A 12,691-nucleotide genomic window follows, 5' to 3' on the forward strand; every position below is an offset into this window, starting at 1 on the left:
TTTCAGAAATTATTCTTCTTTGTGATCATTTGTAAAGATAAGCTCATTCAAACACATCAGCCTATGCTCTGAAATAAGCTGCTCTGCTGTACTGGATGAGGTTGTTAAAAGCCATAGTTCTTGGTCAGCTGTGGAAAGATGCTATGGCTAATCTGCTGGATAGAGTCCAGCCTCTCTTAGCAGTCAGGCAGGTAAGAGCGATGAGCTCTGAGAACATCCTGATGCCTTATTATTCAGGTACTCTAACACAGACAGTAGCAATGAACCAGAAGTTGAATAGCAGGAAGCACTCACATATGCTCCAGATGTTTAGGGCAAACATAAAAATTTTACTCTGGTTTTACTGCTATATCAGAAAGATCTAAAACAGATGTTTCAACATTTGAATTTTCTCTTCAGGGTTTTGTTCAAAACCATTTGACATTCTTTCAGAAAAATACCTGTTAAAATAACTGCTAACTTTTAGACAGTGTTCAAGGCATATTCACTCGAGTTCTAATCATTTATGTAACTGTAGTCAGGTGTATGTAACAATAAACACATTAAATCTGTTATTCTACAGGGGAAAGACTACCGAAACCAGACAGAGGGAAGATGCGCTTCCATAAAATTGCTAACGTCAACAAAGCTCTGGATTATATCGCCAGCAAAGGAGTGAAACTTGTGTCAATTGGTGCAGAAGGTATGTGACAGAGCTTGACAATGCACCTTATATAGATCCTAGGCATTCACATTGCAAAGAAGTCTTGACCAAATTGCACAGGCTGTTCTCCATATATGGAAGCCTGAAAAATCCCTTAATATTATTGATGAATTGTATCTGTGAAAGGAGAAGAGGTGGAAATTTGTGGACACCTGGAGAGAGAGATGGGGCTATAAATGGGCTCTAAGATTAGTTTATCTTCAAGGTTAAATTGAATTGTCTGTGTTTCAGGGGGTGTTCAGATAATGATGATTTCTTTCAGAGCATTATGGTTTTCTTTTACATTACTAAAAATAAGGAACTTCTTTAGAAATCAGGTTGGATTCTAGGGCATGCTTTATCCAATCTGGGATCTTTTTTTATCTTTGGGAGATATTATTCCAACAAGATAAAGGCAGACATCACTATCAGGTGGCTGGGACCTATTCCCCTTTTATGAGACTGACGGAATGGCAGCTGTGTTTCTAAAATACAGGTGTAGAGTTAAGGGAGTGATAAAAAGAAATTATGGTAGCTGGAGAGAGACTAAACATATGAAGAAAGTGGGGTGGGATGTTATTTACTAAAGTTATTACTTTGTTATTGTTCTGTTGTTCAGGTGATTAAATAACAACATGCAGTTAGCTAGCTAAATGCTGGTAGATATAAACTCTGATCAAAAGTAGGCAGGCTCTCACTGTAAGTAAACCTATGCCTACTATGAGATCAATGAATTATTTAAGAAGGACAAAGGTCTGTGTAGAAGTAGCTGCTCCGTGGAGATATTTGCATAATGCTTTGTATAGCCATTACCATACAAAGGAGTGATGTGGCTAGCATGATATCCAACTACTTTTGATTCCATAGCCTCAGTGATGTGCTGTCCATTCTGGGGGCAGCCTCTAACATGTCCTTAGAGGAAAAGTCTGGCTGTAACCTCAGTATCATGGTGTGAAGCACTACCTATATTCTATTCATATTGCTAGGCCTTTTTAGGTTGATTTATGAGCCTTCTCTTCCTGTCTTCTGATTTCCCCAGGCTTATGTATGTCCTTATTCTGGCTTTCAAATCTTGATCTCAGGGAACTTACTGCAACTAGGGCTGGAGCAGGAAGATTCATTAGGTAGGATAGGAGCATCTGTAGAAGTAGTGGAGAGATCTATCAGCGTTCATTGATTCCACAATGGTTTAACCTAGCCTGCTTGGTTCCTCAAGTATTGTCCACCAAGTGTGTTCAGTTTCTAGATCTGGAACTCCAAAATCCCAAGAAATGAGTGTTTTTTGGGCAGAGCATTTGTTTGAACTGACCCTTTATTCATTTGAGACTGAACTGCATGGGCCATCTGAGTCCAAATCCATGCCACGTAAGCAACATTTTTGGGGGAATATATCATCAGTGGGGAGAAATGGGCAATTCCCGAAGGCACTTCACATCTCAGAAGAGCTCTACATTTCAAGGGTGCCTGGCTCCCTCTATCAGTTGTACAGGCAGTCAGGGACAGCTGGGCCCTTTTCTCAGTTAAATGAAGTGGGATGGAAAAAATATGCCACTGTCCTAAACCTCTCTAGTTAAGCTTATTCTGAGAACAACATGGCATTGAATGGACAGCAGAGGGTACTGAAGAGACAATTTATGTGTGGAAATGAAAATTAAGAATACAGAAGCCTGTTTGATAGACGATGCAGAAATACTGAGAGTATAGAGTGTGGAGCAAATGAATAGTAGTTTCTGTCATGTCATGCTGACACTCTGAGGCTTCCTGACCAAAATCAAGAGTGTAGCAAATGGAGTATCTTGTGGGACAGAGTGGTCATTCTCTCTGATCACAGTTTGCACAATGTACTAATGTTTTCACACCTAGGTTCTTCAAGCAAGGCTGTATTTAAACTGAGATGTATCAGCTCATATCTGCTCCTGTAAGGAGCAGACCAGCCCTATGCACTCCTATCTCCCTTATTTTACCCCTGCTTATTGCTGCTTATTACTTCCAGGGTACTCAGACTAGGGAGCAGTGCTTGAGCACTTTCTATGTCACCTGAAGGCACAGCATCTGGAATAGCTCACATCAGCCATTAAAACCACTTAACCTAATCCTACTGTTCTCCTTGGCAGTGACTGCCATGAATTTAGATGCTCTGTTAATAATAGGTGGTTCCCTCTGGGAAGGAGGCAGTAGCAAGAGGTAGTAACGTCTTCCAGTTTCTCAGCCAGCTGCTGCAAGGTGATGTCTGTCCATGCACTCAGTATTTCTTCTCGCGTGTAACAGCAGGCCATAGTTAGTAAACCAGGAGATTAAGGTGTGCTGCAGGCTTTTATTTCCTTCTTCTGGAATTCTTAATCTGTAAAATAGAGAGATTAGAAGCAAGAATTCATTCATTAGCCTTAAAAAAAACCATTTTAAATTCTTGGATATAAGCACAGGAGAAAAATCCACTGCCACAATCATAACTTAGATGAAGAGAGGAATCTGTCATTGTAAGACATTGCACTATGTCAAGTATGGCTACTAACACACATTAGGTTACGACCATGTGGGCAGGAGCACATAGATTTGTGTGCCTTCCACTCCTACTCTAAACAGACTGAACACAAAGCCAGGTCAGGCCCAGACGTGCTTAGTGCCCTGTTAAGTTTACCACATCCCCTTTACTAGATTTGTTATCTAAGGGACAGTGCTGTGCTGATGCAGCAATGCAGTATCACATCTGACTGGGTATAGTTTCACAGTGTGGGACCTCTGGCACCAGTACGTGCTGTGCCCCCTTGTCCTGCATACTTGCTCCCACACTTCACAGCCCTACCCTATCACTTGGGCTGACAACTGTTCCTGTAGCTATGCTGAAGTCTGGATCAGCAATCTGATCTGGTTTTAAAACACACTTCACCTCTTTTTTTTTTCTTTTGTTGCATTTTTCAGCATTATTGACTGGGCAGTCATTGTAGTATGAAGATGGAATGAATGCCAGCAAGGAGGCAGAGCACAGGCTTCTTACGCTTCTATTGTTATCAGAGTCCTTAACCCCTTAACTCATTGCCCCTATGTGCTAGCATGGGGCACATGGGCTTGTCTGCACCCATCTGTTTTAGCATTCTCTGAGTTACATGGATGCTTGGAATACTTTTTAATTTCCAAAGCGTGAAAGTTTTGTATCTAAATCTGCTGAGGATCATGTTTTAATCTGACATGTTGAGTGATAAAGATCATGTAGGCCTGATCTGACAAACTGGCATTTAAAATGTGGCCTCAAAATGAAGATTAAACTGTGATACCTGTGGGACATCAGCACAAAGTTCAATTTAGTATATTTAAGGGGCCAGGGATATTCTTTAAAGACATCTTTACTTTTCTGAGGCTGACTTTCTTGGGCTGTCTGTGGAGCAGAAAGAGAGAGGTGATCACCTTTAACTGTGATGCTGAGTAGAAGCCAAATTTAGCTACTCTGATCTGCCTTGTGGAAGACTCTTTCTCTCCATTGGTGATGAAATCAGACTAGGGAGTCGAGAAGCTGAAGCAAAAGCTGTGAAAGTATGAAAGTAGTCCTTATGAGCCATTCACAGTCCAGGAGTTAGAAGTTTTCCCTTAAGTTTTAAAAAAGTGCAATAACTCAATCTGCAAGGTACTTGCATCTTGAATGAAAGGAACTGAGATACGGAGACCTGCAAAAGATAAATATCCTGTTAATAGGAAACAGTTCTATATTGCTTTTCTGGGAAGCGGGAAAAATATTAAAGACCAAATGATCTGTGAATCTGCTACAAGAAGGTTAGGATTAAAAATAAATAAATAAAGCTGAAGCAGAATAAAAAAAAAAAACCAAAAAACTAAAACCTTTGAGAACTTGCCACACTGCTTTGCTTAGCTTTTTTCCTAAACAGTGTTTATTGTTTCCCTTTCTCTTCTTTCCTGTCCTCATAGATCAGCAAGACCTTTTTCTCCAGAAAGTTGTGGCTTTGTGTACATGAGGTGTAGGAACTATATTCTCCCAGAGCAAACAGGCACTGTGAAGAGAAGAATGAATTCTTCTCTTGACCTGTAGAGGAAAATGCTAGGAATGAATCAGTATTTTTTTCATCACTGATACTTTTTAACATTCTAGCACCTTTGTTTTACTTCTGTTTATGTATTTTTCCTTGTCTTTTATATATGTCTTTTTGTGTGTTATGCTAGTAGTAGATAATGAGAAACCAAAGCTGGCAAATCACTTGAAAACTCTCCTGAGGCACAACATAGAAAATTCCCTCTCTTGCGCTTTCATTCTGTGTGTACATACGACTATGTAGATCAAAACAACTATGTAGTGATTATGCAAATCCATGAATTGATTGCCTGACAATCAGCAAGGCCTCCTGAGTATTGAAATTCGTTTATTTTACATTTGAAGAAAGTCTTTTTTACTGTATATACTTATCAGACATCTGATCAAAATACAAATAAATACTTCAGCGAGGAGGAGGGAGGAGAGCGAATTAGCTACATGCCCTAGATGCCATTTGGTCTTTTTGGCTGGAAGAATTTAGTTTTGAGATTCGAAGAGACTTGAGGTCTTTTGGGGCCAATAAGAGTAGTAATGCATGAAAGGCAGGCAAAGTGAGGTAAGAGTCTGGAAAGTTAATGTAGAACCCAAAGGGGAAAGCGGAAAAATAGCCATTCATATATAAACTTGGATTATCACACTATTAAAGTAGTATAGATTAGTGATGGGTGACATATGTCCTACCACATTTGTGAACATAGGTTCAAATGACAGCTTGTCACATACTAATGCAATTTACCATGTATCTCAAGTCTTGGAGTTGGCAGCTGTTTTCTTCTGTAAAAGTTGTCCCTGGATTGAGGCAACTCTTAAGTGGTGGAGTGGCTGCATTTTCTGCTGGCACCTCTAGTGGCATTTTACATTAAATTGAGGAAATTCCTTTTGCTGCAAGTTCCTTCTGCTCCTTCCCTAGAACACCAGTGGGCCCCCAGGCAGCCACAGCTGCTCCACTTTTTGAGGAAGGCTGGCAGTGACTTTCAAGTAGGGGAGCAGCTGGTGCTTTCCTTGCTCCACTGCTCTTTTGGTGTGATGTGACTGAAAAGGGAGTCTGCCCGCTCCACTGTCCCACCTCCTGCCCTTCCAGTGCTGGACCCTCCTTATAGTCTCACTATGTTCTTCTGAGTCTCTTGCCATACTTTCGGGTTGATTTAACATATCACCCCACTTAGGTGGTCTGGCAGTACATTTTTTGGTGTTGAGAAATTTAAGTGGTATCACCGTTCATATTACAATGTAGAACCACTGGATTCTGACTTGGCTTGTGGAAGGGACTCCCTTGTATGTGTTGGAGAAAGCGCCTTCCTAGCGCCCTGTGTTTTAAGTAGACTCAAGCAGTCTTGAAACAATTGAAACCCCAGAGGTAAAAAGTCCCATTTTATACTAAAGATGCATAAATGTGCATAGGCATCAGAGGTGTAAGACATTACAACCTTGTGACCATGTTGCTGAATGGCCTGGCAGGGAGCTGTGTAGCTTAGTCTCAGGAGGTTGCTGTGTCTCTTGAGCTGTTCTTCATATCTGGTCTTTGCTGGACCTATAGGTAAAACTCTCAGAAAGGACTAAATAGTATAGAAGAACTTCTGAGTACCATTTTATTAAAAAATAATATTGTTAATCTTCTGTAGTTTCTTAAAATTTGGGGTAAGATATTTTTTTCAGTTCCTTTGTATTTGAAAACAGTAAGGCTGATATTGTTCAAATTGTAAATAAGTATTTCTCCTCAGGCTCCATCTAAAGAAATCAGCCTAAAAGGTAAAGATTTGAGACAGTTACAAGTACCTGGAGAGAAGTCTTTTAGCATGGAAGGGCCAAAGTGACCTTAACCTCAGTAATCTTCAGTCCTACTGCCAGGGTAGCACAAGCATGGGTTTGCTGAAAAATGAACCCAGATGAAGTCTGTGTACATAAAGAATTATGGTAGAAATATATCAAATTTATTACACACAATGTATTATTTATATAAATATTTTATTAAAATAAGACAAAATGGCAAAGAAATTCTAAATACTAACTACTGCTGTCTGGTTTTTTCACCTTAGAAATTGTTGATGGCAATGTGAAAATGACTCTGGGTATGATCTGGACTATCATCCTTCGCTTTGCTATTCAGGATATTTCCGTGGAAGGTAATAGTAATGTAACTATGTTAAATAATTAGGCAATTCATTTAAAGACATTTTAATGTGAATTGTTCACAAGTGAGATAAGTGGTTTAAAAATGAATTTTCACAGAAAATGATACTGCAAGTTCCCTACCTAGTGACAAAATCAATTCCTGGAGGAAAAAAAGTAGTTGCTCTCCTTATCCTGACAGAGACCCTGACCTAGCTTTCTAAATGCAGAGGTTCTGAGCATGTCTGTCAGTTATAGAGATAGAAACATGCGTGTGTTTCTGAGCTTTGGTGTCCTGAAACTCTGCTGTACCCTGTGGTCCTATTTCCAACATACTTTTTTAGTCCTGCCCATTTCTCACATTCTTTGCACATATTATCTGATTATATCACTCTTCTTTCTATCACTTTTTCCCCCCACTGCTTGAGACTTTTCTTAACTTTCCCTTGGTAACTGACTCCAAAAAGTACGTGTGCTCTGAAAAGTCTAGAATTCTAGGAACTAATCTTGATTTTCAACAGAAGTGGAGTCCATTCAAGCTCTGCATGGTGTCCTGTCCATAATCTGTGGGACGTGAAATACGGACCTAATGGCCTATTTGATCTTTTCTGTCCTTTACTTCGGCATTCAGATGCCCATAGGGTTCAGATGATGAAGGTATTTCTTCAGCACTTATACCTCCCCATAAGCAAATGGACTGAGACTACAAGCATATTTCATGTAGACACCAGCACAATCTTTTATGTCTAGATCCATTATTTCTGTATTGGTTATTTTTCTCCAAATATATATTCTGCTGTTCAACCAATATAATTTCTTAAACTTCTAATATACCAGTATTATTGTGTGGGCTGAGACTCTAGTCTGAGTTGTTCCAGTTGAGCTGACCTCTATATCCTAATGGAGCCTCATTACTCCATATGTATGAGTATATTTTAGGATTAGATGTTAGCTTATGCCAACCAGTTTCAGGTGGCTGACCACATTTAAGATGACAAGAAATTAATTACTTGAGCACTTCTTACATTTTCCCTTTTTTTACTCCCTGGTGTCTTTTACAGAGACCTCTGCCAAAGAAGGGCTGCTGCTGTGGTGTCAAAGAAAAACTGCTCCTTACAGAAATGTGAACATTCAGAACTTCCATCTTAGGTAAACTTCCATTATTTCAAGGGGTAGAAGCAGTCTAAAAAATTGTAGGTCAATTTTTTCCCACCATTGTGCAGGTATAGATTTGTCAGAATTTCACTCTTCACTGTTAACTAGACTTTTTCAAATTCTCATGCTCTGTCTTCAGTCTTATTTTGGTTAGCCTTTGGCATTATTTACCAATGGCTTCCATAGTTACTATTTAAAAGAAAAAAAAATCCCTATTAGGTACTGAATGACCATATTATGTTATTAGAGGTTCTCAGTATATGGGAATATCTGAATACTGCAGCGCAGTGACTTGTCAAATGACGGCTTTCAAATGAGAGCCACTGTAGGTATAGACTGTTCCTGGCAAAAATACCAATGTGTTGAGCATGCAAATATCTCATTATGATGAATCAGTCTTTACTGTTTTGTAACCTAGCTATAAACAAGGAGCCAAAATGCACTCAGTACACAACAGCAGCACTTCAAACATGTTCATTAACAGAATCAGGTTAATTTCCTAAGTTGAAAAATTTAGTGAAGGTGCAGCTTTGTGGTTCTGTGTTTTCATTAAGAGCTAGAAAGGGAGTTCCAGGCCCTGTGCAGGGTGCCTGGTTTGGGGATTTCTCTGGGCTAGTTCCTGTAGCTCTGCCAGTGACCCACCATGTTAAACTATATGACTTGTCATTTGCACTGTTTAACCCTGTGATTTTGCCTTCCCTGACACCTTTATAGTACTTACAACAAGAGCTCTGTATTACAGTGTTTAGGTGTTTTGAATTAATTCTTAATGTGCAGCACCTAAAGAACACATAGAGATAGGGAAGATATGGTTCACACATGCATCCTCAGGTAAAAAGAATTTGTCTGACTTACAGTCCCTGTATTACCTTTAAGAGATCTGAAATTAGTTACCTGTTATTTTCCTTGAATATATAGAGGTATATATCAGTAGAGCTTTATATGGATGCAGGGTATACCATAAGTTGCAGTTATCCGAATCTTAGTGTGCATACATACATATGCTGGTCTGATGTATGGTATGGGGAAAACATCTTGAATGGAAGAATCTTGATTAATGTTTGGGTTATTTGGCTCTTTACAGAACTACTTTACAATAGGCTGTCCAGTCCATTTTAGCCTATACCTTTTGGAAAAAAATATTTTTGTTAATTTCGTGCTCATTTTGATTCAGTTTTACCTTCTGGATGATTTTATATTACACAGTGTATGTATAATCCGCTTAACTGCATTACATTTTTATTGGAGATGGTTCTGTTATTTGAAGGATCTACCCAGACATCTCAGTGACAGGGGTTCTAACAGTCTTAACATGTTTAGTATCACACAATTACTACACAGGATAAGACTTCAAACCCACAGTCCCAGTGATTGCATAAAGTGTTTACATAAAATATCTTTCAGAATACTCTCTTCTTGCTGAAAGGAACCTCTCATAATCTTGCCAAATAGATGTTATTTGTAGCTCCATTCATTGCTTATTCTTCCCTTGAAAGGTAGTGGGCCTGAAGTTACACTGAAATGTAAGAGTTCAGATTGAAGCTGTCATATGTGTAAAGTGATTTAAGTAAACTAAGCTGATTTATGACTTCTTACTTCTGTGAGCACAACATGGTTGTGCCATTAAAATTGTCTGAAATAACTGACACAGTAAAAGCCAATTGCTTCAGCAAATTCAAATAATTGCGGGTTTGTTTTTTTATTGTTCTGCAAACATGCTGTAAGTGTAATAGGAGATTATGCACTTTCATTGATGAATGTGTACTCTGAGCTATGCTGGACCACTGCATAAGTTAAGCAACTGAAATGAGGGACTGTGGCACATAGTGTACACTGCCTAGAGAGTATTATGGAGTCCTTAACTGTGTATGTACTACAGGAAAAAGAGTACAGTAACAGAAAAGCTCAGAGGGATGAGTTGACAGAACATAAGTGTCAGGATTTGACAGGAGAGTTCCTGCTTGATTTTAAGCCTTGAGCAAGGATCAAACTGTGAAATGCCATGAATTTATTAACTAATTTTTTTCCATTCTATTTTTTGTTGTAAAGCTGGAAAGATGGCCTTGGATTATGTGCACTTATCCACAGACACCGACCTGATCTTATTGACTACTCCAAGCTAAATAAGGTCATCAGTCTGGGTGGTACAGCATGCTGTTCTGCAGTGATTTGACTCACTTCTGGTTTGCTTAGCGTGTTTTCTAAAAGACAAGCTGAGGAGTGCATACTAATTCTATCTGGCTTTCTAAGGTCCCTCCAAAAAAAACAGTAACATGGAGGAAAGGACCTCACAACTGTACTGTGTTCTTCTTTCCTTCTCATTACAATGACTTCAGTGTTTAATTGCAAATAATCTGGTCCTCAGCTGCCAGGCAGTTGCTGAAGTCTTTTACGCTGCCCAATACATATGTTAGATCAAATACATTGGAATTCTCCATTCACCACTGGTAGTATTGTACAGCCCATCCTGTTTTGTATCTGGTGTACGTGACTGTAGATTGTAGAGCAGTAAACAATGAGATGAGGATTAATCGTAAAATTCATAGAACAAACACTACCCTTGGTAATCAGGAGTACACAATAAATTACTAGTTTTACATAGAAAATATTCACCAATTCTTAGGTTATACTTCTACTTAAACTTGCAGACAAGTGGAAACAAAACGTTATCCTAACTTCCTTGGGTAGTACCTCATGGGGATTACAAAACTATTTTATCTACCATGTGCTACTCATGGTAAAATGCATGTTTTCTAAAAGATACCAGCCACTTTGGTTTGAGAGGAGGAGTGAGGAGCATGTAATAATGTCAGAATTTTGAGGTATCATTACTGAAGAATAAAACCTAGAAAGAAAGTGGAAAGTTGTTGTTTCACGTTAGCTCTCAATACATATAAACAATTTTCTGCTCTCTGGAATGAATGCATCTTGAGGTGTCATGTAAACACCAGTAGAATAGAAAACTTAATCATGATTTTAATTTGTTGAGTGTAAGTTTTCATTGATGAGAGAGACTGGTAAATTGTAGACTTTTTTTTATTGCATGCCCTTCCATTGCAAATTGATTTTACTGGTGGAATCAACTGTTATCAGAAGGCTTTTGATGAGGGAAAAAATGAATGAAATGCAATTATTTGGAAACTTAGTCTACTTTATATATATGTTAAATTTATCCCCAAGATGTGTAGTGATGAAAATTAAATTACCTTATTCCTAAACACATAAGATTTTAATTTAGGCAGTTGTTAAAACAACTGCAGATCTGAACCAACAGGCAAAACAGTAGCCATTAACACCAGCATGTTGTCTAATTCTATATGCAACATTTTCTATGGATAAAGAGAGTCATGGAATGACTAAGATACCTGGCTCTGTGTACATGTGCTTAAGCATGGCACAAACAGAAGTTAGTTTGATTGAATTTGTGCTTCGAAAAGTGGTACACAGCACTAAAAAACTTCACAGTATAACTATCCTACATATGAATACTGAGGAAAGGGAATAGAACATAAGCAGATCTACTTCAACATTACTATTTCCCTCTTGGATGTTTCCAAAATAAGAACAGGTCAGGTTTCAAACTGAGGCTGAGCTGTGGCACGTAAAGCACATGCAGAAAAGTCCTAAAATAGATCTTGCTTTTCTGACCTGGCTGTGTTTGATTGACTGCTCATTTTGGTTACATTAACAGCTGTCTTGGTGTCTTGTTTCTTGGTTTCTTATCTCTGCATGCTGCCTTTTCCTTTTCTCACCAATGCGTTTTGTGTGAACTTGTAGCTGGAAAGATGGCCTTGCTTTCAGCGCCCTTATCCATAGACACAGGCCTGATCTTCTTGACTATAACAAGTTAGATGAGGTATTTCTTTAGCTGTATCAGAGATTGTTAGTTACTATGGCTTGTAGTTTTGTTTAAAAGGACGAGTGATGGAGATCTCCTCCAATTACTCAGAAGTTGCTGTGATTTTAAACAAATCCTTTACCAGTGGAGTACTATTTACTCATGGACTTATACCAAGCACACAAACAGGAGGTGCTCATCACTCATCCATAAGCAAACTGTTTTAACCTAGTCAATAGGTCTCACTTAGACTTAGTATATTTTTGTCCCATTTAATTTCAGTAAGAGTTTTTGTATACACATTTAGTAAATGTATTACACATGATGTCTTGTGTAATGGCAAAAATAAGTTGGTGGTTTTTAAATATTGTCCGCCTTTTAAGTTCCCCTTAATGACAATGATGCACAAAACTGCTAAATGATGATTGAATGAGAACTTATGATTAGACACTTTTAATTTTTATACCCAAATTGTTGGGTTTTGAAACGTAAACTCTTCTTCATAACACGTTTTATTGAACGTGCATCTTTTAAAGGAAAGGCTACGCAGTATGATATGCCTATAGAAAGACATGTCATGAGCACTACTGCTTATAATACGTGGCATATGGATGTGCATGAGGAACGGACTTCTGTGTAAATTAAATAATTGTTGTGATTCCATGGTAAGTAATCTTACTAAGTTCATTTCAAAATAACAAAAGAAGCCTTGTGACTAGGACCCTTTATAGGGTATTCAAATGGAAGCCCTCAAAATTCCTTACAGAAAATCTGTTAACATTTTTTTCAGCATTCTCTAGCATCTCTGACTTGGTTCTGTTAACATATTTTCAGTGTCCTCCAGCATCTCTAACTTGGCTCTTCTGTG

General features: G+C 38.5%; 1 protein-coding gene across 17 annotated transcripts in view; it reads left to right on the forward strand.

Annotated features, from left to right (window-relative positions):
* The window catches only part of ACTN2 (actinin alpha 2), a 71,658-nt gene that overhangs the window by 27,780 nt on the left and 31,187 nt on the right, over positions 1 to 12,691 (forward strand). For 10 of the 17 annotated variants that reach the window (XM_074896808.1, XM_074896798.1, XM_074896801.1 and 7 more), the window contains exons 3-6: positions 563 to 682; positions 6,758 to 6,844; positions 7,892 to 7,979; positions 10,035 to 10,113. In XM_074896808.1, the coding sequence (XP_074752909.1) occupies positions 563 to 682; positions 6,758 to 6,844; positions 7,892 to 7,979; positions 10,035 to 10,113 (374 nt within the window). Of the gene's footprint in view, positions 1 to 562; positions 683 to 6,757; positions 6,845 to 7,891; positions 7,980 to 10,034; positions 10,114 to 11,762; positions 11,842 to 12,691 lie in introns of those variants that run through there. The other 7 variants (XM_074896799.1, XM_074896803.1, XM_074896806.1 and 4 more) reach the window with 3 other exon arrangements.

Source organism: Athene noctua, chromosome 1, assembly GCF_965140245.1.
Source record: "Athene noctua chromosome 1, bAthNoc1.hap1.1, whole genome shotgun sequence".
In the NCBI taxonomy this organism is placed as follows: domain Eukaryota; kingdom Metazoa; phylum Chordata; class Aves; order Strigiformes; family Strigidae; genus Athene; species Athene noctua.